Below are 24,533 nucleotides of genomic sequence, written 5' to 3' on the forward strand. Positions count from 1 at the left end.
ATCTAGATTATATACGTACATTAATTCAACTAAATCTAAATTGAAATATGATATTTGGATTTAACACCCTTAAGCAAATTATGAGAAATATTTTGATACACGTGACAAAATCACAGGGTGTGTTTGATTATTATGGATGGATTGCAAAAAATCGTATATTTTCAAATTTAATTATCCTTATTACGGGTTACGATATTCACATATACACCAAAATATTGACAAAACACTCAAATGAATGGCCAACTAATTTTAATAGAAAAATACTAACAATATATAATTAGTTTCTTTATATTTTAAACTATTTTTATATGAAAAAATATCACAACGTGTTGTCTACCGAGATAGTACTTTGAAGACATTAATAGTTTCAATGGTTAATGAGTCGTTGTGTATTGTGTTGCCTATACACACACATATATATATGTATCCCTCCTATTAATCGAAAACACAAATATAAAACAAACATTACTTTTGTAAGTATTAACAAGGGTATGTCATTGGAGGTAAGACAAATTAATTCATCTGGCGAAGGGTAAAAATGTAATCACTGAAATCGGATAAACACGCAAGTCATTTAACCCAGTAATTTGACCCAATTACATGTTTTAACTTATAATCCCAGCCATTCCTTTTTATTTTGAGCAAAACATCTCAGCCGTTGATTTTCTAAGTTTATGTAAAGAGACATCCAACCTAATAATTTTTTTTCCGCCTCTGTTCTAAAGATTAAAACTGAAAGACTGATTCAAGAATTCCATAGAACTCGAGGATCTTTTTTATGGTGTGAAGCAGTTGTAAAATGGGTTAACTATGTGACATGTAAGAACTATTTGGGACGGGTATTTTGATAATTTTGGGTATTTTTGAAAATATTTTGAGAGCTTTTGAAAATTATAATTTCTACTAACTATAGAAATTAAACATTCAAATGGAGAATGCATGTATTTTGTCTAAATTTCTTAGCCAAAATTTATTAATAACATTATTTTATGGGTAATTGTTTAAAAGAAAACGGTTATGGGACATAAAATTTCTAAGGAGATGGTTCCGGACATGATGGAATAGGATGGGACCGGACGAGATTTAACACCCTGTAACAAAATTACTTTACCATTTTCAACAAAAAAATGTATATTTTACAGCTGACGAAGATGATGATCATGTTTATTTCCGGTACGGGTTGTAGTAGTAAACATATACACCCAAATATTGACAACACCGTAAAAGAGTGGCTAACTAACATTTATGGAAAATACTAATATTATACAATTAAAGTTTTACTACCTAAAAGAGTTTATTATTTGACTGAATATATGTTTTACCAGTGTTTTTGAAGTAATTTAATTTACTACTTAAGTACATATACTTAAGGAGATAATAATTGAATTTTGAAAACAATTTAGTCTATTTATGGTATTAAGACAAGAAATAGTTTATGTAAACTAAACCATGTAATCCAAATAGTGAAAATCAATATATTGAACAATTTTTTTAGAAAAAGAGACATAGATTTTAGATAAAAGTACAAAATCAAAAAATATTGGTAGAAAAATTCAAGTGTCAAGCTTTCACTAATTTGGATAAGGATTTATTATGCGACAGGTAATTAACCACTTTGGAACGGGCACTTTAAAATTTTGGTATTTTTGAAAACAGTTATATACTTTTTAAAATTATAATTTTTTGGATAATTTCAACTAACTAACAAAAAAATATTCAACCAGAACTTTGGTATCCCATCTAAATTTCTTACTCAATCTCTTTTAATAAACATTATCTAACGAGTAATTATTTAAAAGAGAACGAACATATAAGACAAAAAATTATGATTGATACAGGATGAGATGAGACGGGATGGGTTGGAACGTGACGGGATGAGAGAGGACGAGACGTGTTTCTCATTCTAAATTGAACACGACTAGGTTTATTTTTCTAATTTACATGAAAAATAACGCACATATGTTGTAGCACCCAGATTAATATATTTCTTAATCAATTTACGAATTTATCCCGTGCTATGACACGGGTTACTACCTAGTTCTTTGATATAGACAGAGTAAAATGTACATAATTCTTGGAATTACTCAAATTTCAACTAAATATATATAAATTTTGGAGTAAATAAACAAAATAAAACTCCTCAATTATCTAGAAATTTAATTGTTTCTAATCATAAAAGTCTGACTAGTTAAGTCTTTTAAAAATGCGAATAAATAACAAGAATGATATTTTCTAAGGAAATTTCAAAAATATCATTTTTCCAAAACCACTTTAATACCCACTTTCTAAAAATTTGTTAAAAATACCAGTAAAAATATAATTTCTGTCTAAATATGTTTGAAACTATAAAAGTATACACAAGCTACTTTTATATGTCTGTAAAATTTTATATACTTATATTTTATTAAAATACCATACAAATACTTTTTAAGAACCTTTTAGAAATCTTTTAAAACCCTTTTAAAACCTTATAAATATTTGGATCGAGTCTCCAAATATTAATTACTATACTGAAGTACCTTAGAAATCTTATAAGATTTTATAAATTTTCAGATTTAATAGGTAATATTTTAAAAAATGGATAGATGAAACAAATACCTTTGAAAATGAGTACATCAAAAACAGTTTTTCCTCAAAGATCCTCTATTTTGTGTGTGTGTGTGTGTGTGTGTAATATATCATGTAATCCCCATCTACCCTAGTAGACTCTAAATTTAATATGTTAGGTAAATGTGAATTACCATTTTTCTATTTGGATTATAAATTTATAATATGATATTATCTAATACTTATATTCAGTAAACCTAAAAGTTGTTTTTCTTCTAAATGTAATCTGAAATATGTGTCAAAACTAAACATTAAAATTTAATAGAAACCTTAATTTTAATAAACACCAAAAATTTACTAGACAATTTATATAAAAACACACATATCAAACAAAGAAATGACACAATAAAATAAGAATATCAAAATTCTTTAACATTGAAAGACTTAACATATCATTGTGAAAAAAAAAAAAAAAAAAGATCATATATTGTAGTGCAATTTATAACAATAAGAAAAGAAAAAACTAGTTATAGTTTTGCTTATAAAAAATTTAAACTGCTTATTCTTGAAATTATCTTAGTACCAAATTCAACAAAACCCTAATGTGACCATAGATGATTGGTATTATTTGGATAAGTAACAGGGATTGCTTGAGTTGGCGGCATCGAGAGCGGTGGACAACTCGCCATCGATTTGATGTTGGTTATCTTCTTGATGGTGTTGGATGTGGTTGTGGTTATGGCGGTTGTCATCCATAAATGGAAACTTCATGGGTTCTGATGGATACCTCATTTGCTCATGATTCATCATTTCCATAAACCATTGTTGTTGGTTTTGATTGTTATTATGATTCAGATTTAAATTCAGATTTTTAAGGGGCTGATAAACTCCAATTTGTGGAGCTGTTGGACGAAAAAATTGTTGTTGCTGAATAGGATTTAACAAAGTCGCGACTGCCGCAGATGAGGAAGAAGAACCCACCTCATAAGTTGTAGCAGTTGGAGTGGTTGTAGCCAACAAATCCACCATCGGTCTACTCTCTTCAGAAGTAACCGCCACAGTAGAAGAAGATTCGCCAATTTTCATACCCGAATTTTGCAAAATCTCGACCCTGCGATTAACATCTTTAAGATATTGCTCAATTAAATAACCCAAATCATTAAGATCCAGAATATTTAGATGAAACAGTCCCATGTTTCCAATCAAACATTAGAACATAACTTCAGTCATCTCGAGCTCCCTATTGTCTTTTCGTTGTCTCCTTAAATTCTCGATCGCTTTTGCTATCCTTTGTTTGAGAAAAGCCTCTTGATCTACCATCTTCTTCTGCTGGTCCATCTCTGGGAGTGTCCTAAATTCGGAAATTATCCTTTGCACACCAGAATTTGATGGCCACACTTCAGGACTGGTGTCATATGGACTGAAGAGGATCGCACATGCAGTGATACCACAAAGAGTGGAGAGTTCGTTTACTTTCTTCATCAAACCCTTCTTTCTTTTTTTAAAATTTGCTTTTCTCGAAGAATCATTCGAAATATAAGCAAGTTTCACTTTTTTCTCATCATTATAGAGTATTTTTTTCTTTCTTTATTTTTCTTTTCTTTCTTGTTTGTGTGCTTGTTTTGAGGTTGTAAATGTATAGTATTATATAGTAATGAAGAGGTATAAAATTTTTCTTTTAATAAAAAACAATTAATTTTAGATTATGGGTAGACAAAAAAAAATCTTTCTTTGATTAGAAAAAATTTTGAACGTCCAAATCATCCTTAATGCATGAACATTATCAAAAAAAAAACATTAATGTATTCAAGATACATGTGAAAATTGTTTTCCATTTATACGTGAACTACCACCTAATGGTTTGACAGGTGAAAAAGTATAGTCCAAAAACTGTTAGAAGATGACTATTATATTAAACATAGAGAAATTTACTCAAACAACACTTGTGACCAAACTTTTACTCAAACAACACATATAAATTTGAAAAAAACTTTAAAGCATTAGGTAAAACTATTATTTACAAGAGTGCCACTATTATTTGCTAAATCCGATTAAAAATATAGTTTTGACCTAAAACTTTTAGAGAGGATAAATCTTTCTTAAGAGGCTGCGGAAAAAAAATCTTAAAGTAAGGGCGAATCGTTGATTCCCAATACAAATTGTACGGGGTATTGGAGATGTGGTCAGTTAGAGTGGGGATAAATGTTATTTATCTGGTGAGAGTGTTTGATTTAGAGGAAGAGAAGCAAATTGTGAAGGTTCGCGGAAGAACGAAATTCTGGGGGGGGGGGGGGGGGTTTGCGAAAATCCGTTAAAGGTAAGTTATGAGTGAAAGTTTTAGTTGTATATACTTAATTATTTCGGATGTGTTGTGTAAGTACAGTTGAATATGATTAATTTTCGATTGTTGAAGGTGGGTTGGGTAGATGATAATAAAAGCGGAGATAGGTTTGTCAAGAGAGACGGCGGCGAATTAGTAGAAAGACTGGGTAAAGGGTTGTAGTTTAATTTCGAGTGGCCCAGAAAAGTAAGTTAGTAACACATTGAAACCATAACTGGAATTTTGATATTATGAGTTGATTGATAGTAATTTGTGGCGGTTTGAGGTAGGATGAAGATAGATGTGGGTTGTCAGCAATTTGTGTGTAGAGAAATAAGTAAAAGGTAACTAGATTTGAATTTGGCGGGGATTGGTTGTGAAGATATAGGTATATTGGTAGAGTTAAAGAGTCTATTATGTAGTAGTGGTAGAGATGGTATAGGAAGAGATCATTTGTGATGTGGTAGAGTTAGGTTTGGAGAGAAAATATTGTATTGTTAAAGTATAATATTTTTCAAGTGATATGTTTGTCGCATAGATTCTGATAGGTTTTATAAATGTCGTTTGCAGGACATGGCATCTAGTAGTAGTGAAAAGAAGTTAAGGTATCCTTCGAGGCTATATCCGCCGGGGAAATCTCCTATACAGAAGAGGAGCCTGCACATTAAACAGTTTTGGGCTGTTGAGAGATTGCATTGGGGATGATGTCTACAACGACATATGTGACAAATCGCAAGTGGGAGTGATCTTGAAGCTCTCTGATAGTCGTTATGTATGGGGTTCAAAGATTGTGCATCATTTCTTAACTCAGCAATTGACAATACAAAGGAGATATGAGATGTGGTCGCTAATAGAAGGTAATCTAATAAGGTTCTCGTTACATGAGTTTAGTGATATCACCGGCCTGAACTGTGAGAAAATTGATGAGGAAGACAGAGTGGATGTTGATCACAAAGAGTTGTGGGGCCAGATGAAGGTAGATTCAAGGGTGGGACCAAACTGGAAAGAGTTGACTGACGTATTGAGGGAATGTAGGACATGGGGTGAGCCGATTAGGAAAATGATTGGGCTATTGTTTGTGTTGCATGTCGGAATTTTAGGGATTTCGCGGACTAGTAGGATCCCTTTGGATTATGCGAAACGTGTACTCAATACGGATGCGTTTGCGAGGTTTCCATGGGGTCGAGTAAGTTTCAAGCGATTAATAGACTCCATAAAAGTCGTGTCTTATGAGAACACCTCATATGTGGTTCATGGATGTGCCCATGTTCTTCTGATATGGGCTTTTGAGAGTGTGAGAGAATTAGGCAAAGACTTTGGGAGTAAAAATGGAGGTGATGATGTCCCCCTGCTTAGGTGGGATGCAGGCCGTACCAAAGGAAATATAGGGGACTTTTTATTCTCATAGAGGAAACAGAAGAAGGTTTGTGAAATGGATATGTATGTTTAGTATACGTGCAGTGAGATGCAAGATGTTGCTATTTTTACTGACTTGATTATAATTTCTTCTGTTTTGTAGCTCCAAATTCATCATTTAGGTATTAAACCACAAGCATAACTCTTTCCATATTGGCCTGATGAGACCAAAGGTTATGGTGAAGCGGACGGTGGTTTTAAATTGTTGGATAATTTGTTGGATGATATAATGAACGGGTGTGTTGATGTGTGATCATGGGATGATTCTGTTGTTGAGAAGAAGGCAGGTAAGAGGAAAGCCGTGGAGTTGGATCTGGACGTTGAGAGTAAAGATCAAATAGGAGACCCGGTAATTGTTAACAAGGCGAAGAAGAAGTCAGTGGGGGGGGGGGGTGGTGAATCAGTGGAGAGAGGCAAAAGGGTTGAATCATCTGAAAGAACGGAGTGAGCTGGTGTAGTGCAGTCGTCGACGGATGTTGCTGGAATTGACAGCGTTGTCAACATGTTAGATTCATTATCAAACAAATTTGATACCATGGACTCTCATTTGGGAGGTAAGTTGGTCTTAATAGGGGAACAATTTAAAGATTTAGAACAGAAGATCACAAACCTAGAAGCGGACGTTGATGTCATCAAGAAGGGCCAACCTGAAACAAAGGGTGCCGAATCTACTATAGGTGAAGAGAAAGATGAGGTTTGGGTGAGAAAGATGAGGTAAGCTGCTTATCAGTTAACACGTTTGATATTTCCATCTTTATGTGAATGTGGTTGATTAAAAGCAGAGGTTTTCAATGCAGCGGGCATAGTAGCTGGGTGGGGAATTACTAAAATGAAGTTTAAGTGTGTCTTCAGTAATTTGAGGAGTTTCACATTAGAGTTGTCAAACATTGTCAAAACGATACATTGAAGAATGTTAAGAATGTTTCAGTGTGTTTCTGTCAATTAGTGTATTCTTTGTTATGTTCCTCCTATGTCTTAAAATTCACTAGTGTTGACTTAATTTGTGAGTACCCCACACTTTTTATGTATATTTTCCAGAGTTATCCTATAGTATTTTTTTTTCTTTATAGAGTGGCTAAACATTTTGTTTTAGGTTATACATACTCAACAAACCTTAGTTGTCGTATTATATGTTGACTACTTAGTAAAGGCTATTGACATTAAATAACCTAGTTTTTTTTTAGTCTTGGTTAGTACAGGTGCTAGAAACATCTGAAGGCCCTATATCATGTGCTATTCGAAATCCAAAAGCAAAAGCCTCCTTGCCGAAGCCCAAAGCCCAAAGCAAAGAACATCCACTTGACCCAAAGTCCTCCAAATGGGAACTACTACTCAAGAAAGTTGATGTTGTTGTATCCATTAAACAGGAACCAATTTCACCCAAAAAACCTTCATTAAATGCGAAGGACAGTGTCTCTAACACTCATGCAGCTGGTAGTGGCAGTTTCAGAACACCAACCACACTTTCTGATGAATCGGACCCCATAGAAGATGCTCGCAATAAGGCATTTGATGGTGCTTTGGAAAAGTTGTTAGATTTGTGTAATGATGATATTGTGACAAGGAAAATTAGACCAAAGAACCTAGCCCCCACTCAACAGGATCCATTTGTGGGGAGTTCAATGGTCAAACATATGTTGCGTGGTGTAAAGCTATCCCCAACAGCTTATGATCCATTTGAAAAGGCTAATCCTGCAAAGGTGGACGCTGTCATGGATTTTATAAAGCAAGAGATGTTAGTCGAAGTCTACCAGTACTTTACATATTAGTAATCTGATGACACAATGTTGTGAGTGTATATGTAACACTTATGTTTGCTCACAGGGATGACCCGTTGAGGATGGACTTTGCGGCTTCTAATTTCTATATGAAGATAATGAGCCCTAAGGCGATGTGGCCAAAAAATGATCCTACTTATGGGTGGTTGATGGATTTGGTAAGTTTGCACCCAAATTAACATGAGATTAACATAAGCTTACATTGATATTTGAGTCTCATATTATTCTGTTTATCATGTTCAGCATCTGGTGCCTATCATGCAAATGTTTCGCAAAAGATCAATGCAGGCATTTTCTCCGTTCAGAAGTGATAGGATTGCATTTTTAGATCTGTGGTTTGTGAATCAGTGGGCTCATGATTACAAGAAATATGTAGCAGACCCAAAGTGGGAGTTTCCTACAGAATATTTTGAAGTCTACAATGGTACATATACACGGTACGGTGTCACAAACAAAAAATGGGTTGTCGATGTCGATGTCTTGTATCTCATTCACAATATCGAGAAGGCACACTGGGTAGCTGTAGCAGTCGATTTGGTTAGGCGGAGGGTCAACTTGTATGATAGCATCTACAGCTCTTCGACTGATGACCAACTCTTTGACACATGTAAGCCGTACACTAAGATGATACCACTTCTGATTCAAACAGTCGCTCCTGCGCATGAGAAAAAGAAACTAGAAGCCTCTTCATTCTCAATATACAGGATGAAAACCGTTCCTCAGAATATCCAGGAAGGTGATTGTGGTGTCTATGCGGTAAAATTCATTGAGTGTCTGGCATTGGGTATAAAATTTGATGGTCTATCAGATGCCGCTATGCCTGTTATCAGGCTGAAGCTGGCAGCAGAATTGTTTGATGAAGTGCCAGACACAGATTGCTTCATCCAGATGACTGACCAATCAGATCGTGATAAGGACTCAGGCGATGTTGAGTTCATCATTGTAAAGTGAATCTGGTTACGTCTGGTTTCTTTGTTTTTTGGTATAGATTAACAAGCCTCCCAATAGCTTTTGTCATAACTTCTCGATAACTTGGGAATGAAAACGGTGTAAGGCTTTCACCATTTTTTGTACACTATGTGTAGACCAGTTATGTTATGTTATTTATACTGAATGGTCTATCATATTATATTAAGACGAGCACCATTGGTTGGATAAGCAGTATTTTATAATGCTACAGATTGAGAATAGTTAATAGAGAAATACAGACACAAACAGCCAATACAAACTTAGACACACAATTCGTTCTAACCTCATATGGTAATAAAAACTAGACAAATCCCTTCATATTACAACCGACGAGAGATAAACACTAGCACAACTCCTCGACGGTGCTAGCATAGGTAAGGGTGAAACAATCCTCGCAAATGTCTAATGTCGTGTGGTGGATTAGATGGCAACGAGGTACTGTTCTGAAATGGTAGTATCCTTTAAATACACGAGAACCAAGTGTTCCCATCTCTTTTATCTGACACATCACCACATCCGCAATTTGAACGGCTTCCTCTATAGAATCCACTTTGCTTAAGAAATTATTAGTGACCGACAGACCATCTTCCAATGCTTCAAAACAAATAAGTAAAATTCCATATGTAAATCTAGCGTAGATTTAAGCAGCTGTCCCAACATCAAAAAAGGTACGATTTTCAGAAACTGTTTTATAGTATGTTCGAACGTGGAATTCAGAGTTCTCATGAAAAATAGCAGAATATATGAAATTAGTTCAATTGTAACTAGCCGGGCATCAGAAAGAGCACTGGTACCGGTTTGAGTTCCTTTGTTCAAATAAATAGGCTTAGTGAGCTCATAAACTGGCGAATCAATTCATTTGAAAGAGAAAGTCGGGGAATTAGCAAACGAAGACCTTCAACGTACTGTGCAGTATAATTTTTAGCGGCCACACACTCTTCTAATAGCCGCCTATAGCCCTTTCCTTCATTCGCAAGACCACTACTGAAAATGAACTCGTCAATATCAACCTCCAAAAGAATTTCTGGAGAAAAGACAATCTTCTTAAAAAATGGACCAGCAGCTATGAATGGACCAAGGTCACGAAAACCTCCACGGCCTACACGGCGGACAATGTCTGTCACTAATGGTTGAGGTATATAAGACATGACAAATAAACAAAGAAGCTCTCGACAGCGGTTAATGTTGTTTGCGAAGAACATTACATTGAAGAAATTTATAGTCTACATTATACGAAAACCCTAGGAAGTGCTTAACAAAAAATATCCAAAAGGCCAGAATATCCATTCATCCCTATTCATAATCCAACAAAAGTACATAGAAAGGCCCAAATTGATGCCCAAGTTTACGTAGGACAAGTTTTGCGATTGTGTCCAATAGTGTTACAATTAGAACAAGCATGTCTTTTCCTGGGGCGACGATTTTCCATCGCAATTTCCAAAGGATGTTTGATGCGTGTCATCTTCGGTTGACCTGACTGTGGCCTAACAAATGGTGTCTTGACACGCTTGGTGGAAACCAGTTCTGGCACTGTTGATGATGTATCCCTCGGCATGACAGATTTCTCATAACCGTGATATAAGTAATTTGAACAGAAGTACGGGTGACACTTTGAAATCCTTGACACCTTGGCGGTTGTGGCTGCTGCCAATGCGTGTTCACAAGGAATCTTCTCCACGTCAAATCAACAACAAGTACACTTATTTTGTTGAAGGTTAACCACATTTACAGTTGAACCACTCGTCACTTCATAATGATGCGGATCAATTTCTTGTACTTTCATAACATCAGCTCTCGCTACACTTGCCTGTATATGTAACAAACATTTTTCATATAAGTGATAGAAATACAAATGGTTTACTCACACAGCAAACAAACACAAACCTGTAGCAGTTTCTCGACAGCGGTTGTGAGTGTTGTAGGCATGGCTGCAGCTTGTTTTCGCCGAACAGCAAACCAACGTGTCAACATTGATCTTATATAGTCAAGTAGTTCGACAATTGGAAACTTTCTAGTTTGGTTTAAAACTCGATTTATTGACTCAGCGATATAGTTGGTCGTGAAATTGTACCTCTCCCCAGGAAAATGCACTCGAGTCCACATACTAACATCAGCACGGACAAGATAAGCGTGTAGCTCTGGATTCAATGCACCGATTTGCTGGAAGTACCTGTTAAAGTCTTCTAGACGGAAAGCACTTGTTGCCTTCTTAACAAGTCCAAATGATTCACTACCTCTAAATTTAAGTACAATATTTTTGTACAGATGGTATGTGCAAATACCACGACTAGCAAGCGGGTATACATTCTTTATGGCTTTCCCTATTGATTGATGTCTATCTGATATTATGGCCAGGGCTTCATCATCTGGGATAACACGACTTAATTGTCAAAAGAACAATTCACATGCTTCATCATTCTCACTATCAACTACAGCAAATGCCAGTGGGAAAATATTGAAATTTCCATCTTGTGTAGTTGCTAGTAGAAGCGTACCTTGATATTGTCCTTTCAAGAATGTCCCATCGACGACAATTACTTTCCTCATAAATGGAAACCCAGCAATGCAAGCCCCAAAAGCTATGAAAGCATATCTGAATCTGTCTTCTGAATCTACTTCAATCTTGGTGTATGTTCCTGGATTTACTTTACGAATCCTATACAAGTATGTGGGTAAATCTGCATACCCATGTTCTGCTGTACCCCGAACTAATTGTCTAGCACATAGAAGAGTTCGACGTGCCTTCCAATAGTCAACCTACGAAACGAGTTATCTTAGAAGGGAATGATGAATAATAAGGAGAATACACATACACACTTTTTCAAACGCATCAACTGGTAAGAAAAATTACCATTAGACCAAACCTAAAATTTAATGCATCGGCCACATGCATTGGTCGAACACCGCCTCCAACTCCACCCACAAATTCCTTATACAAATGCCCCAATATATCTGGAGTTGCTTGACGGGCACGAGCAGAACGTTCAGTGACTGAGCAAGTATGGTCATTGACATATAATCGAATATGAAGAATAGGGGAATCTCCAATAGTACTAGCTCTGATACGCCATTGACATCCTTCTACCCAACAATTAACAGTATACAACTGCGTATTTGATCGATCCACATCAAAGTCAAATTTTTGTAGAACATATACTATCTTCAGTCTACTCTCCAATGCTTCTCGTGACTCATATTCCTGACCAACTGCTACATCAACACCACCAACTTCTATAAGCACTGAATCTTTAACAGGGGTTGAACTCTTTACTCGCAAAGGTGCCCTTCTCCTATTTCTCCTCCCAAATTCAACCTTTTCTTCCACATCTGTCTCCTCTTCGACATTTGAAAACTTAGAATACAAACAATAGTCTTCATCCCCAGAGCTAGCTCCGTCACTATCCTCGCAACAGTCAAATCGGGACTCATCATCCTCATCATTGCTTTTCGTTTCATCGGGAGCCTCTGTTATTTCTTCCTCATTCAACTTCGTCTCGGCTCTCTTTGAGTCAAGTCCTTTGTTCTCCTCCATTTTCTGTTCAGTGTGGATAGGTTCCTTCCCAACTACCTTCCTCTTGTAGTAATCCTCACCCCTCCTTTCTCTCTTTCTCTGATTTACTCCGCAGGACCTTGCTCGATCCACACTTTATATTCCCCCAACAACACCGACCTCAACACATAGACGCTCCGATTTACAAACTCTAAGATATCCTTCAAACTGGCGATGATTGCAGACAAACACAGGAGGTGTATCAGCTGGGATTGTTTGCGACGTCTTTGAAAACTTATAAGTGAGATGAACATCAAACATCTCTCTCTCCAACCCAAAATCCTCGTACACCATTGAGACGAAATCTTCATACAATGTTTTCTTGCTCGCCATTACCACCCTCGAACCTCTTCTTTCGTCAACACAAAATTCCCACCGCTTCTTTATTAAAACCCATTTTCCGCAAACTACTGAAACAACATCCATTGTGTCACAAATTTATAAAATGAGATCTGTCAAGACGAAGGAGATTTTGAACGAGATCTGTAGAAGCAGAGAGAACATATAATGTTTACTGTTCTTCGAAGTATTTGCGGGGACTACAACAGTGTGTCTGATAAGTGTAATCAACAGTATAACCTAAAACACCAATAGTGTCAATCCGCCAAAACATCTAACTCTATCACGTCTATATGTTTAACTCTACTTAACTTTTGTTTTTTCAGTAACAAATATGTCTACCACAACTTAGAACTCTATCGCTTTTAATTATGTCTATCAATATGGACATATCTACCATCACGTATAACTAAATCTGTCATATAAATCTATTTCTGTCTATATGTCTCTCATAAAGACTATATAAATCTGTCAAACAAATCTGCCACCCGACATAAACTTAATATATCTGTCACCATTGTACTAATATCTCTATCAAAAATTATTAATTCTATCATCATTACAATATATCTACCCAATATATCTACCGCTAACCATAACTCCGTCAACTAAATTTAAGTCTGCCATCACTAATCTATCTCTACCAATTTAATCTACTTAATTTTCAAAGTCTATCCATAAGTCTGCCAAAAGTAATATAACTCTATTGAAAAAAAAATGTCTATCGTCATATAGATTATTTGAGCGAGAATTTTTCCCCCCAAAAACTTTGAACAGTTGTAGAACAAACACATATGTGGCATTGCTTTTTAATGACATAATTGTAATTTATTTTTTCCTAACACACCTTTCAAAGGGTTCATATGTCATTAAAATTTTCCGGAAAAAAATGACATTCTAGTCTTTTTTTCAGCTTTTCTAAGCTATTACAGTAAAGTTCCCTTAAACATATGTGGGAATTATAATATCAAAACGATAAAATATGATAAACAATTTAAACTAACAAATTTAGTTTTTTAAAAATATATATATATTAACAAACTAAGTTTGTAACCACAAAAACCATGGAATCTCAAAATCCAGTAATGTAATTAAACCAAGATCATATTGATACAATTACTTAAAACATATAATCAAATCTATGTGATAATTACTAAGATTTGGTATGATAAGTAAGTCAAAGATTTGAACCAAAAAAAAGTGATTCAAAGATTCTTTTTTGTGATTATTTTCTTCTTCGATATATTTATGTAATTAGTTTCTTTATTAGACATTGAATATGGTTTATTGACTTGTGAATTAATCATGCATGAACTAATCTTTCATATATATAATAATTAGGTTAAAATTTACAATAATCATTGTGAAGACATTTACAATATATTTATTTCATAAACTAACATTTTGAGTGTTAGGACGATGAACAGCCAGAAATTATTAGTCTGAAGCATAAAATGAAAATCGCCGTCTGTGGGGATCGAACCCACGGCCACGTGGTTAAAAGCCACGCGCTCTACCACTGAGCTAAGACGGCTGGTGTTTGTTACTGTTAATTATTTAATCAAGTTTTATTTTATTCATACTTGAATTAAGAATTAACACATGTTTAATTGCTTGCTACGAAATCTGTCCTGAAAAGCCTTCATTGTAAATTGGAAGATTCAATCATTCTCTTTAAAAATTGAGGATCGCGTTTTTTCATTAAAGTGTTCTACCAAATTCACTTTCAGAATACGTCTGCCATTCGTGATTTTAGCAAAATTTGGTTTATGATCTGTGTTTGTGTCTAGCTTCCAGTCACTTCCCAGGATGATTTATCAAATGAAAATAACAGATTTTGTTTTCTTGTCTTCTTTACTTCTACAATGTTCATCAAGAGAATCAAGATTGCTCTTCTTGTCTCACTCTCTATGTTAAAAGGTTACAACCGTTTAATCTAAAAACTCTCAACAACTTTTTCTCTCTCGAGATACAGATGAGAAAGAAAAGTCAAATGCAGCATCTTTCTGACACCATCCCAGATGTATCATCATGCACCTAAAGCTCGAAGCTGGACTATCCACGTTTAGATCCCAAAGCAAGAAGTATCTTTTTCCTAGGTCCCTGAAAAAAAGAACACACCATTGTAAAGATTCCACACAGAGAACTTGAATCCAAACATAGTGATGATATATGCATATTATCTTATTAACAATGGAGCTAAACTGAGGCAATGATTATTCTAAGGTATACTGATGACAATCATGTGGAAGCTTATCAAGGATTTTACCATTGGTATGAGCAGAGCTTTGAGGTCATCATCTGTCATATGCATCAGAGCATCCATATCAACCTGGAAAAAGATGGAAATCCTCATACATTTATTATGGACAACATCAATAAGAGAACTCACAAATTAATCTAAACAGTAAAATACAATCAAATACCTCTTCCACTTGAAATGAGGTGGAATATTTCTCGAGACCCAATGATTCCAGTATCAGCTTCCACTCGATCACAGTACATATCGAACAGGAGGAAAAAAAAAAACAATGGAGTCCTACCTAAACCCTAAATCAGGAAAATCAAAAGTGAATCAAGAGTGAGAAGAACGAAATAGAACTTCAGCATCAAGTTACAGAACCCTAATTCTGAATTCCGGAAATTACAGAAACAAGAGGTGAAATCTCGAACTCGAACAGAAAAAAAAAAACGATGAGTGTAGTTCGACGCAGGAGGGTTTCACAATTTGCGGTGTATCAGACACAACCAGGTCGAATCGGGTCTACCCATCTATATATGCAATCTGGTCAAATCGGGTGAGTCCGGGTCAGATAGTTAATAAACAGTTTCTTTTTTTTCCACAATCTATATATACATTTTTTGATAGATTTATAAAATAAAATCTCAAGTTGACACTTACTTATAGATATGTCATTTACATTAAATAATTAATTTAATAAATTAATTAATTCTATTTATATTTGACTTTCTGTAGCAACTAATTATTTTAAAAGGTAACAAACATAATTGTAAATATATATAGATTTTATTTTCTAATTTTATAAAGAGATGAGTGTAGAGGTACTGCTTTTAAAAAAAATTAGAAAAACTGATTTGATAAAAAATGACTTTTAGCCTCACATACTATATTTTACTTTCACGGGTTTCGTATGATGAGTTTTTGCGGATTAAAAATCATTGAACATGTTGCGTGATCTACCTATCATGACGGATTTAGACTATAGAACCAACACTAAAACTATTAGTTTATTTCATATTCTATAGATTTGTAGTCATAGTTTAGAAAATTAACTTATAAATTATTTAGTATATGAATTACAAAATATTACACATACTACAACACATTCTTAGTATTCAAAAAAAAAAATGGTATACACATAAAAATATACACTAACATACTATATATGCATATACCTCTGTTTCATTATAGAAAACAAAACTAAGGAGCTGTTATTAGAGAGGTGATTTCTAAATTCACATGGAATTGTAAATTCTAAAAATCAAAACACATAGATTTTGAAATAACATGTTTTATCATTGGATTTGAATCCTTCTATTTTACACTTTCAAATCCATACAAATCCATTTAAAACATATTGTGGATTTTGAAATCCAAAAACAAATCATTAAATGAATAACATGAAAAACAAATCACAGATTTTTTTTTATAATAGTTTGCATTTTGTTAATTTAATACTCCCTCTGTCTCTTAAAAATAATGTTGAGGGCTTTCACACAAATTTAAGAATCAATGATATACATTATTATTTTTTTACTACAAAAGTATTGTATAATTAATTAATTATAGACCAATGGCAATTCAAATTTTTAAATTTTCTTAGTTTTTATTTCTTAAAGTTTACAAAATTTTAATATTAATTAATTAAAAGTTGTTGAAAATCAGTCTTTGTAGAATATGAAAAAATCACAAACATCAATTTTCAAGGGACAGAATGAGTAGTAAGTAAAGACTAATCACCAAAAATTGTGTTAAGAATATCGAAAATAAAATTAAAACAAGATAATAAAGAGCAAAATGTTAAATTCAGATCGATTTAATAGATGCACAAAAACGTTATTTTGACACATTTCACATAAATTAAAAAATTGATGAATTATACAAGTTTGCCCTTATTTAATAAGTGTTTAATGAATTAAATTCAAGAAAATGAGCTTTGAGTTTAGGGGTAAGTTAAGAAATTTAGCATAAAATATACTGGAAATGTAGAATGAACTTTTCTGTGAAACAAAAACGTTTCTCTACAATGATATTCTTTGTTAAACAGAAACAATATGAAACTTGAAAAGCTTAACTTGTATTCACCGATATATAATTATTTACCAAATATCATAAAATTCATTGTTTATATATAAAAATTTCTCTTAACTGTTTCTCTAAAGTTATACATACAAATGGTTATAATAATAAAAACTTCAGAGAATTACATTTAATGAATTTGTAAATATTTTTTTTATGAAAACTGTTGATGGCTCTAATGAGGAGAAGTAAAGTTATAAATACAATGTCATTAGTGGTTTTTAGTTTAATTAGGATAAACGATCTATTTCCCCTCAAATGTTTCTGTATAATATCTAACAAGGAATCCCATATCTTCTTCTTCTCTTCATGAGTTTAATTCGATGATGCATCTCTCTGCTCTTGATACTAACAACGGTTTTCATCAGGATCACCAAAATTGGAACAACCTGTACCCTGTTCATGGACCTATAGAATATGATTGAGCCAGCCGCTCATCCATCTCCACCTACTCAAGCCTCTCATCAGGATAATTCAAAACCGGTCAGACTTGGGACCAATTAGTATTCCGTGCTGGTTAATGAACTTTCTTGTTGATTAACTCTTTTTTTTTTTTACTCAACTCTTTTTTTTTTCTTAACTAGAAATTGGTTAGTAAACTGAGTTGTTAACAAATGGTCTTGTTTTTTTTACTAGCTTTAAAGTTGGTTTTGGTTTTTGTTTGTTTGGATTAAAAAAAAAATATCATTCAAGACTTTAAAATTTTTTATTCTTTAGAATTTAAGAAAACTAAATTTTGAGTTATTTTTCTCCAAGTTTCAAAGAGAAATTAAGGAGGGGTTATTCAATAATAATACTTAGAAAATTGATTATAATAGAAAATTCAATAATAGAATTTAACGTAAAAATATGAATTCTGTTCGAATGAGATCATAAAAGGTAGGAATTACTTCTTCAAGTTTTTTTTTTTTTAATTTTCGATTAAATTCCTTACAAAATGACATTATTATCAAAACCATATAATATTAAATAACACTGTCATTTTAATAGAATTTAAAAATCAGTCAATTGAATAATACTATAATTTATTAGAATCTTCAAAATGCAAAATTGTATAACACTAGATTTGTATAATTTTTTTGATGTTTTCATATTCTATTAGATTCTTCCGTTCAATAAACCCCTAAAAACAATGAGTTTGATGTTTTAGTGGAATGCCTTTATTTTCAACGAAATAATACTTAATTTTTGCTTCTTTTTTTTTGAAAAAAAAAATATTTTAGACACTATAAAACCAAAACTCTAAAAACTAACAACCAGTTAAAAATCTGGCCATTCATAGCCTTAGTTATTGGTGCTATTTTGCATTTGACTACAAGATACTTGAACTGTATTTCAAAACAAACATTTATATATTTGAGTTTAACCTTTCTACATACAATTATTCGTCACAGTTTTCTTGAGATTGGAAAACTCTTTGATTTAAGTAGATTACGATTGAGACGACCAAAAAAAGAAAAAGTAGATTACGTTTTACGACTCATCACAGCAAAAACATAATCTTTGAAAACCGTTTTATTGATGATCTTTACTAGAATAAAAATAAGGTAGATCAATTAAAAGCTTGGTTTCATGGTTCTTGTTCTTGTTTGATAGTTAACCTTATAAAAACTAAGTTTGTTATTTCCCATTGTAATGAAGAGTATTTTACAAATTTGTTTCTCGAAATCTCTTGCTCATTAAATACTCTATGGAGATGCAAGAAAATTTAACCATTGAGCTAATTTTATTACTAAGAAGAAAATAGATCTTGTCGATTCAGTTCGGCTTTGGCCATCTTTGTTCAAGTCCTAGGAGCCTTCTCTCTTCCTTGTAATTCATTCTGTTTTCAGCCAAGTCACGGCTCGTTTATTAAAAGAGATTCTTCGTATTAGCCTTACGACCACCCTCAACTTATTTGTTACATTCATACATCAACACTTGTGGTTTCGTTTTAATGATCTTAAACATTCTCTCATCTCCTCTGCTTTTGAGACTAGGCTTGACCTCAACATTGATATCCTCTGTTAGAATATTCTTCAGGGGAAATATCCACGCTGCAGGGCCATCGCGAATCCCTTATCTTGGACTTCGAGCTCTTTCGCAATCCACGATTAACCTCAACTACTTCAGTTTCTTTACAAAGATGGTCCCACAAAACAACAAAACATTGATCTGATCTGATATAATATTGAAACAGAGAAGGAACTAAACTATCAACAGTTGCTGCTGCCATATCCTAAAGATCTCAAGTATTTCTTGAACTCCCAGTGCTGAAAGAAGACACAAATGGTTTTAATGGTCCTTGTGTAGTATGTTGCAGTATTTAAAATTGATTAGATTCTTTATCTACTACTGTAACACAGACAACATCTTTCTATTGTTACTTCCGTTTCCCCAATGTTTGCAACACTTTTTATTCTATTCAAAATTTGTAACTGAAGCGACAGAGTTTTTGTTCCTTTCTTGCATGTAACAATGAACCATTTATTGATATATATATATATATATATATATATATATATGTGTGGATTTAGAAATCTAAATCTGGGTATTATTACATAAACACTGAAACTTAAAATATCATAGAGGACGATGGGCTAAAACCACTTTCTTGATACAACATTGCGTCAATTTCATCTCCATCCTTGAGCTTCAGCTAACAAAAAAAAAAACACAGTGAAAAAAACGAATCAATTACAACTTACATACGTAGCTTATATATTATAAGAATCTTTGAGCTCAAATGATAATACATACGTCATCCGGAGTATGGTACTCCCGATTTCTCGAGCCATCCAATAGAAAGCGAAATGCGTTCCACTCGACACCTCTCATATCGCTGTAATATTGCATCAACTTAAGCAACTTAGTCTTCCTTCTCACCTTGAACACTCTAACCTCTTCCTCGTCCTATATCCAAACATGCTATTAGTTAGGTTAATGTAGAAGTAAAATATGTATAGCAACAATCAAATCTTACATGAAATCTTACCTGACCCCTCACGTTCAAAGTAACATGAGTTGACTCCGATGCAACATTACGCTTTTCCCCTTCCTTCTTCACTTTCCTCCTTTCATAAAATTTGGCCGTCGTTGACATTTCCCCTAATCAAATCTTTCAATTTCTGAAGAAGTGAAAACATAAAAATGAATCTTTATATATATATATATATATATATATATATATACATGAAGTTTTGGTTAAAAAATGATCATGGAAAATTAACATTGGGAATAACAATATTATGAATCAGTCAACATTGTTTACCGATGAGTGAATTATGGAATATTGTCTCTTGTCTTTTCATCTTCCATAAAAAAAAAATGAAAAGAAGAGACACTACTCCACAATTCATTTAATTGTAGAAATATATTCATCGGTAAAAAAAATGTATGGCTGATTTATATTATTGTTATTTCTAATGTTAATTTTCTACTATCATTCTATTAACCAAAACTTCATGAACTTATAACTATTTAGGATGAATGCCCAAATTAATACCTTCAAAGCACATTGACTGATTATAAATAGGGAGTAGAGATGTTAAGTGTTAACAAGTAAACCATCCTCTCTATTAATACCTACCCCATTTATGTGTAAATTCATTAACCCCATTTAAGGTCTTTGACCCATTTAATATTTCTTTTTGTTGTAAACTGTAGATTCTGTAGTATCATATAAGTTACAGTATAAGTTATAACCAATAAATATTTATTTGATTATCTAATATTTATTGAATACTAGTAAATTTTTAATAAACTTAACTGACATATAGTGAATTATTGCACTTATTAATTTTTAATGAATAAATAGGATTTAACTTTCAATATACACCAAAGAAAAATATTTAACTTGTTCTCACTGTCCTAATATTGACAGTGTAAACTGTAAACAAAATAGTAAAATGATGATCTAACTTATATTGCAGTGTCAAGATAATAATATTTAAAATTTATATTAATGTCGATGTAAATCCGTTTTGTAATTTAAACTGTTTATAATTTTAAATATTCATAATATTTAAAAATATTACTATAAGCTTTAATATTAAATAATATTATTTAAAACTTCTAAAAAGTTTAAAGTTTATTATATCAGATTATAATTAAATTGTTCAACTAAAATAACCAAATTAAACGGAATACATACTTTTAAATGTGAATGTGATTAAATTAAGTTTCTTGTTCGTTCGGACTTCAATTCATTTTGGTCTTATTTCTAATATAACTATAAATTATTGTGTAAACAATTTAGTCGATGGGGGATGTTGACTACACATTTTTCCTTTCCGAGTAATATATGTTTGTGTACAAATATTTGAATCACAACATATACAAAAAAAATCAATTTTTTATTAATTTTATGTATTATATATATGATGATTCAAAGCAATTTTAAAATCAAATAATAGAAGAATCATAATTTAAAATTTTAGCACAATCTTTTAAATAGCTATATTATTAGTTGTGAAATATGAATATTTCTAATTCGTCTATCTTTTAGTGAGCTTCATACTATATCAAACTTCACTCTCTTCAAACTTCATCCCCTCTTCCTAGCTAGGATAATGGTCATCCTCTGAAGTTATAGAAAGCTATAGGATCTTTCCGGAATCCTCTTTTAACCGCCGGAAAGCAAACCAGAAAGTTCCTCATATATATCTCGTATATATATATATAGGTGAGTTTCTTCATGGAAATCTATAATATTTTCCTTCTTTTCCAACTCGAGAGCGTGTTGGTGAATGTTCTAACTAAGATGAACTTCTAGGTAAAAAGAGCTTCATTAGTAACAGTCAACTGAGGGAGGATACTTCGGTAATGGGCAGGGTAGTCTCCATTAGTAACAAGTAAATCCTTTCTATGTGAAAAATCTACCATAGCCCGGTGAGGTTTTTTTTGGCGTTGTTCATTTTTGGCTATATTGATCTGGATACACTTTTTGTCGTTAATTGTAGCCAACGCAACACTTTTTGATATTTAACTTGTAAATATACACTTTTATATTTGTCTTATATTATGTGTTATAGATGGAACGAACATAAGAATTCATGAAGATAAACTTTATTGTTCACGGTCTTCAGCTTCCGTGGAGAGAAGACCGAAGAAGGGATTGGTAATCGCAGCGTTTAGCTGAAACGCAGCGTCTCGAAGCCGGTTGATGTCTACGTCACGGTACGGTAGATAAAAGAACTCAGATCCATCCTCTCTGTTGAATCCACAAAACTCCAAGAACTCAATACCTTGGCTATATCTCCCGACTCTCTCATGGAACAAGCGGTTCGTGAGACGGATTCTTCTATATCTTTCTTCACCTGGCTTATTAGCTGCATTTCTCACAATTGTCAGAAGCGTTTCAAATGTCTTCCTCGTGATTCTTGGATCTTCATCCTATAACAACAAACATACAAGATTACATTAGATTCCTACCTATTTTTTTTTTTTTTGGAATTAAATCAATATAAGGCGTTTCCTACTTTATGGTTTCGTCTTAATGACCTTAAGCATTCCCTCATCTCCTCTGCTTTCGAGGCTCGGCTTGGCGGCGACATTACTACCCTCTGTAGTTGTAATGTTGTTGTAAAAGTTACGGTCCCATTAATTCTTCCTAGTTTTAAGGGTAACAAAAATAATAGATGATGAAGCTTTATACCTTAGTATTAAGTGGAGAAACATGAGTTGATGTCGAAGCAGATTCTGTTTCAGTTGTCAATCCGAGCCTCCGCTTTCTCTTCAGCTATACACAAACAGTTAGCCCCAAAATAGTTTGGTAGAGATCATCAGTTTTCAATTTGAGTGTACAATAAGATATAAAGATTCATCACCTTGTCTTCATTAACTTTAACCATAATTTTCTCTCTTGCTTTTTTCTCCTCATCTTTCTCAGCTTTCCTCAAAGCTATATTCCTGTTTTTAAAATAATTTCCAACATTGTTTTATTTAATTCAAAGGGACAATGTGAGAAACAAACTCTCTTCCTCATACCGTCTTCTTTCGTTTTCTTCCGCAATTCTCTTTGTCTCCATCATCTCTTTCCCTGCTCGTATCCTTTCCTGGAAGAGAGTTAGAGTTGTAAGTCTTCTTCATGAGGATAGTGTATGATGCAAGCTAATTCCTTTCTACCTTTTCTCTTTCTCTTTCACGTTTAGTTTCTTCTTCTTCTCTTAGTTTACGAGCTTGTTCCCTACGAATATATAAACAATGAAGTCATTTGTCCTTATAAAGAACAAAGTTTAAGGAATATGCATATATGTTCAAATGAGAGACTTACTTACATTAGTTCTTTAGCTCTTGCCTGAGAAGTTTCTGCAGTATCATCATATGGATTTGGAGACTCAATCTCAATGTTAAATTCCATCTACAAGAACATACCGTATACCTTTTTCAAAAGTTTCGTATGGAATCTATGAAAAAGAAAAGAAGATGAATATAACTATACATACCAAAGGCATTTTTTCAAACTGTGAATCGCTCTCATGGTCTATGATCCAGTTCACGGCTTCTTCAAGACTAGAGTTACCTAAAGATGAAAAGAGAGACAAAATATGGGTGATGATCCATGACATGATTCTAGGAATGTTTTGAAGTGGTTTTTACAACATATACCAGAGTGATGCAGAGCCCAGGCTGCCCGAGCCATCGAGAACCCCATATCTTCGAGCTCCTTCAGCAATTCACGATTAACCTCAACTGCATCATTTTCTGTTTAATTTACCAACAAGAACATCAAGAACAGCTTACAGAAACAAAGATGGTCCAACAAAAAAAAACAGAACAATGATCGATCTTATATGATTGAAACAAAGAAGAAACTATATTATCACCAATATGTGCTGCCATATTTCAAAGATATCAAGTATTTCTTGATGTGAAAGCAGACGATGCAAGAATGGTTTTAATGGTATGTTGCAATATTGAAAATTGGTTAGATTCTTTAACTAATTATGTGACTCTTTTGTTACTTCCCGTTTTCTCAAAGTTTGCAACTCTTTTATTCTATTCAAAACTTGTAAAAGAAGCAACAAAGCTTTTGTTCCTTTCTTGCATGTAACATTGAATTATATACTGTGTATATATGAATTTAAAAACCTAAATATGTGTACTATTACATTCACACCATAAACACTCAACCTCTAAACAAACCACAATGAAAAAAATAAAAGATAATTTTTGAGTGACTTATCTTAACATATTGTAAGGATCTTTAAGTTTGAATGATAAATATATTTAACTCATCAGGTGTATGATACTCTTTAAATGTAGAACTGCAGTTGACCGCTTCTTTCATCTAAAAATCATTTCCACGTGAGT

At 33.2% G+C, this 24,533-nt stretch overlaps 3 protein-coding genes, 2 long non-coding RNA genes, 1 other non-coding gene and 2 pseudogenes across 8 annotated transcripts; 3 read left to right on the plus strand and 5 right to left on the minus strand.

Moving 5' to 3' along the window:
* Positions 1 to 3,146: 3,146 nt before the first annotated feature.
* On the minus strand, positions 3,147 to 4,044 carry LOC104728700 (agamous-like MADS-box protein AGL80 pseudogene; annotated as a pseudogene).
* A 1,327-nt stretch (positions 4,045 to 5,371) lies between these two features.
* Positions 5,372 to 6,503, plus strand: LOC109127510 (uncharacterized; annotated as a pseudogene). The gene is made up of 2 exons (XR_015573049.1): positions 5,372 to 6,290; positions 6,387 to 6,503. The product of XR_015573049.1 is annotated as an uncharacterized LOC109127510 (transcript).
* Positions 6,504 to 6,665: 162 nt separating this feature from the next.
* On the plus strand, positions 6,666 to 7,325 carry LOC147935143 (uncharacterized). The gene is made up of 2 exons (XR_015573050.1): positions 6,666 to 6,997; positions 7,081 to 7,325. It is a non-coding gene; the product is annotated as an uncharacterized LOC147935143 (long non-coding RNA).
* Positions 7,326 to 7,601: 276 nt separating this feature from the next.
* LOC147935144 (uncharacterized) lies at positions 7,602 to 9,012 on the plus strand. Its single transcript, XM_087472875.1, has 4 exons — positions 7,602 to 7,623; positions 7,715 to 8,018; positions 8,108 to 8,219; positions 8,305 to 9,012. The coding sequence occupies exons 1-4, from the start codon at positions 7,602 to 7,604 to the stop codon at positions 9,010 to 9,012; spliced, it is 1,146 nt and encodes a 381-aa protein (XP_087329001.1).
* A 5,369-nt stretch (positions 9,013 to 14,381) lies between these two features.
* On the minus strand, positions 14,382 to 14,453 carry TRNAK-UUU (transfer RNA lysine (anticodon UUU)). Its single transcript has one exon. It is a non-coding gene; the product is annotated as a tRNA-Lys (tRNA).
* Positions 14,454 to 14,729: 276 nt separating this feature from the next.
* LOC104725356 (uncharacterized) lies at positions 14,730 to 15,745 on the minus strand. The gene is made up of 3 exons (XR_757898.3): positions 15,346 to 15,745; positions 15,189 to 15,251; positions 14,730 to 15,022 (listed from the first exon to the last, which is right to left on the minus strand). It is a non-coding gene; the product is annotated as an uncharacterized LOC104725356 (long non-coding RNA).
* A 4,008-nt stretch (positions 15,746 to 19,753) lies between these two features.
* LOC104728704 (putative small ubiquitin-related modifier 6) lies at positions 19,754 to 20,360 on the minus strand. Its single transcript, XM_010447651.2, has 3 exons — positions 20,215 to 20,360; positions 19,980 to 20,132; positions 19,754 to 19,878 (listed from the first exon to the last, which is right to left on the minus strand). Exons 1-3 carry the CDS (start codon positions 20,320 to 20,322, stop codon positions 19,795 to 19,797), a joined length of 345 nt encoding a protein of 114 aa, XP_010445953.1. The 5' UTR covers positions 20,323 to 20,360; the 3' UTR covers positions 19,754 to 19,794.
* Positions 20,361 to 22,161: 1,801 nt separating this feature from the next.
* On the minus strand, positions 22,162 to 24,189 carry LOC104725357 (uncharacterized). 2 transcript variants are annotated; one of them, XM_010444015.3, is made up of 10 exons: positions 24,047 to 24,189; positions 23,829 to 23,924; positions 23,666 to 23,742; positions 23,498 to 23,580; positions 23,346 to 23,406; positions 23,208 to 23,275; positions 23,048 to 23,129; positions 22,876 to 22,959; positions 22,700 to 22,783; positions 22,162 to 22,613 (listed from the first exon to the last, which is right to left on the minus strand). In XM_010444015.3, the coding sequence occupies exons 1-10, from the start codon at positions 24,060 to 24,062 to the stop codon at positions 22,287 to 22,289; spliced, it is 978 nt and encodes a 325-aa protein (XP_010442317.1). In that variant the 5' UTR covers positions 24,063 to 24,189; the 3' UTR covers positions 22,162 to 22,286. The 2 variants fall into 2 exon arrangements, with proteins under 2 accessions (XP_010442317.1, XP_010442318.1); XM_010444016.3 differs by lacking the exon at positions 22,700 to 22,783.
* Positions 24,190 to 24,533: the final 344 nt, after the last annotated feature.

Source organism: Camelina sativa, chromosome 11 (assembly GCF_030686135.1).
Source record: "Camelina sativa cultivar CO46 ecotype springtype chromosome 11, ASM3068613v1".
NCBI classification, from domain to species: Eukaryota; Viridiplantae; Streptophyta; class Magnoliopsida; order Brassicales; family Brassicaceae; genus Camelina; species Camelina sativa.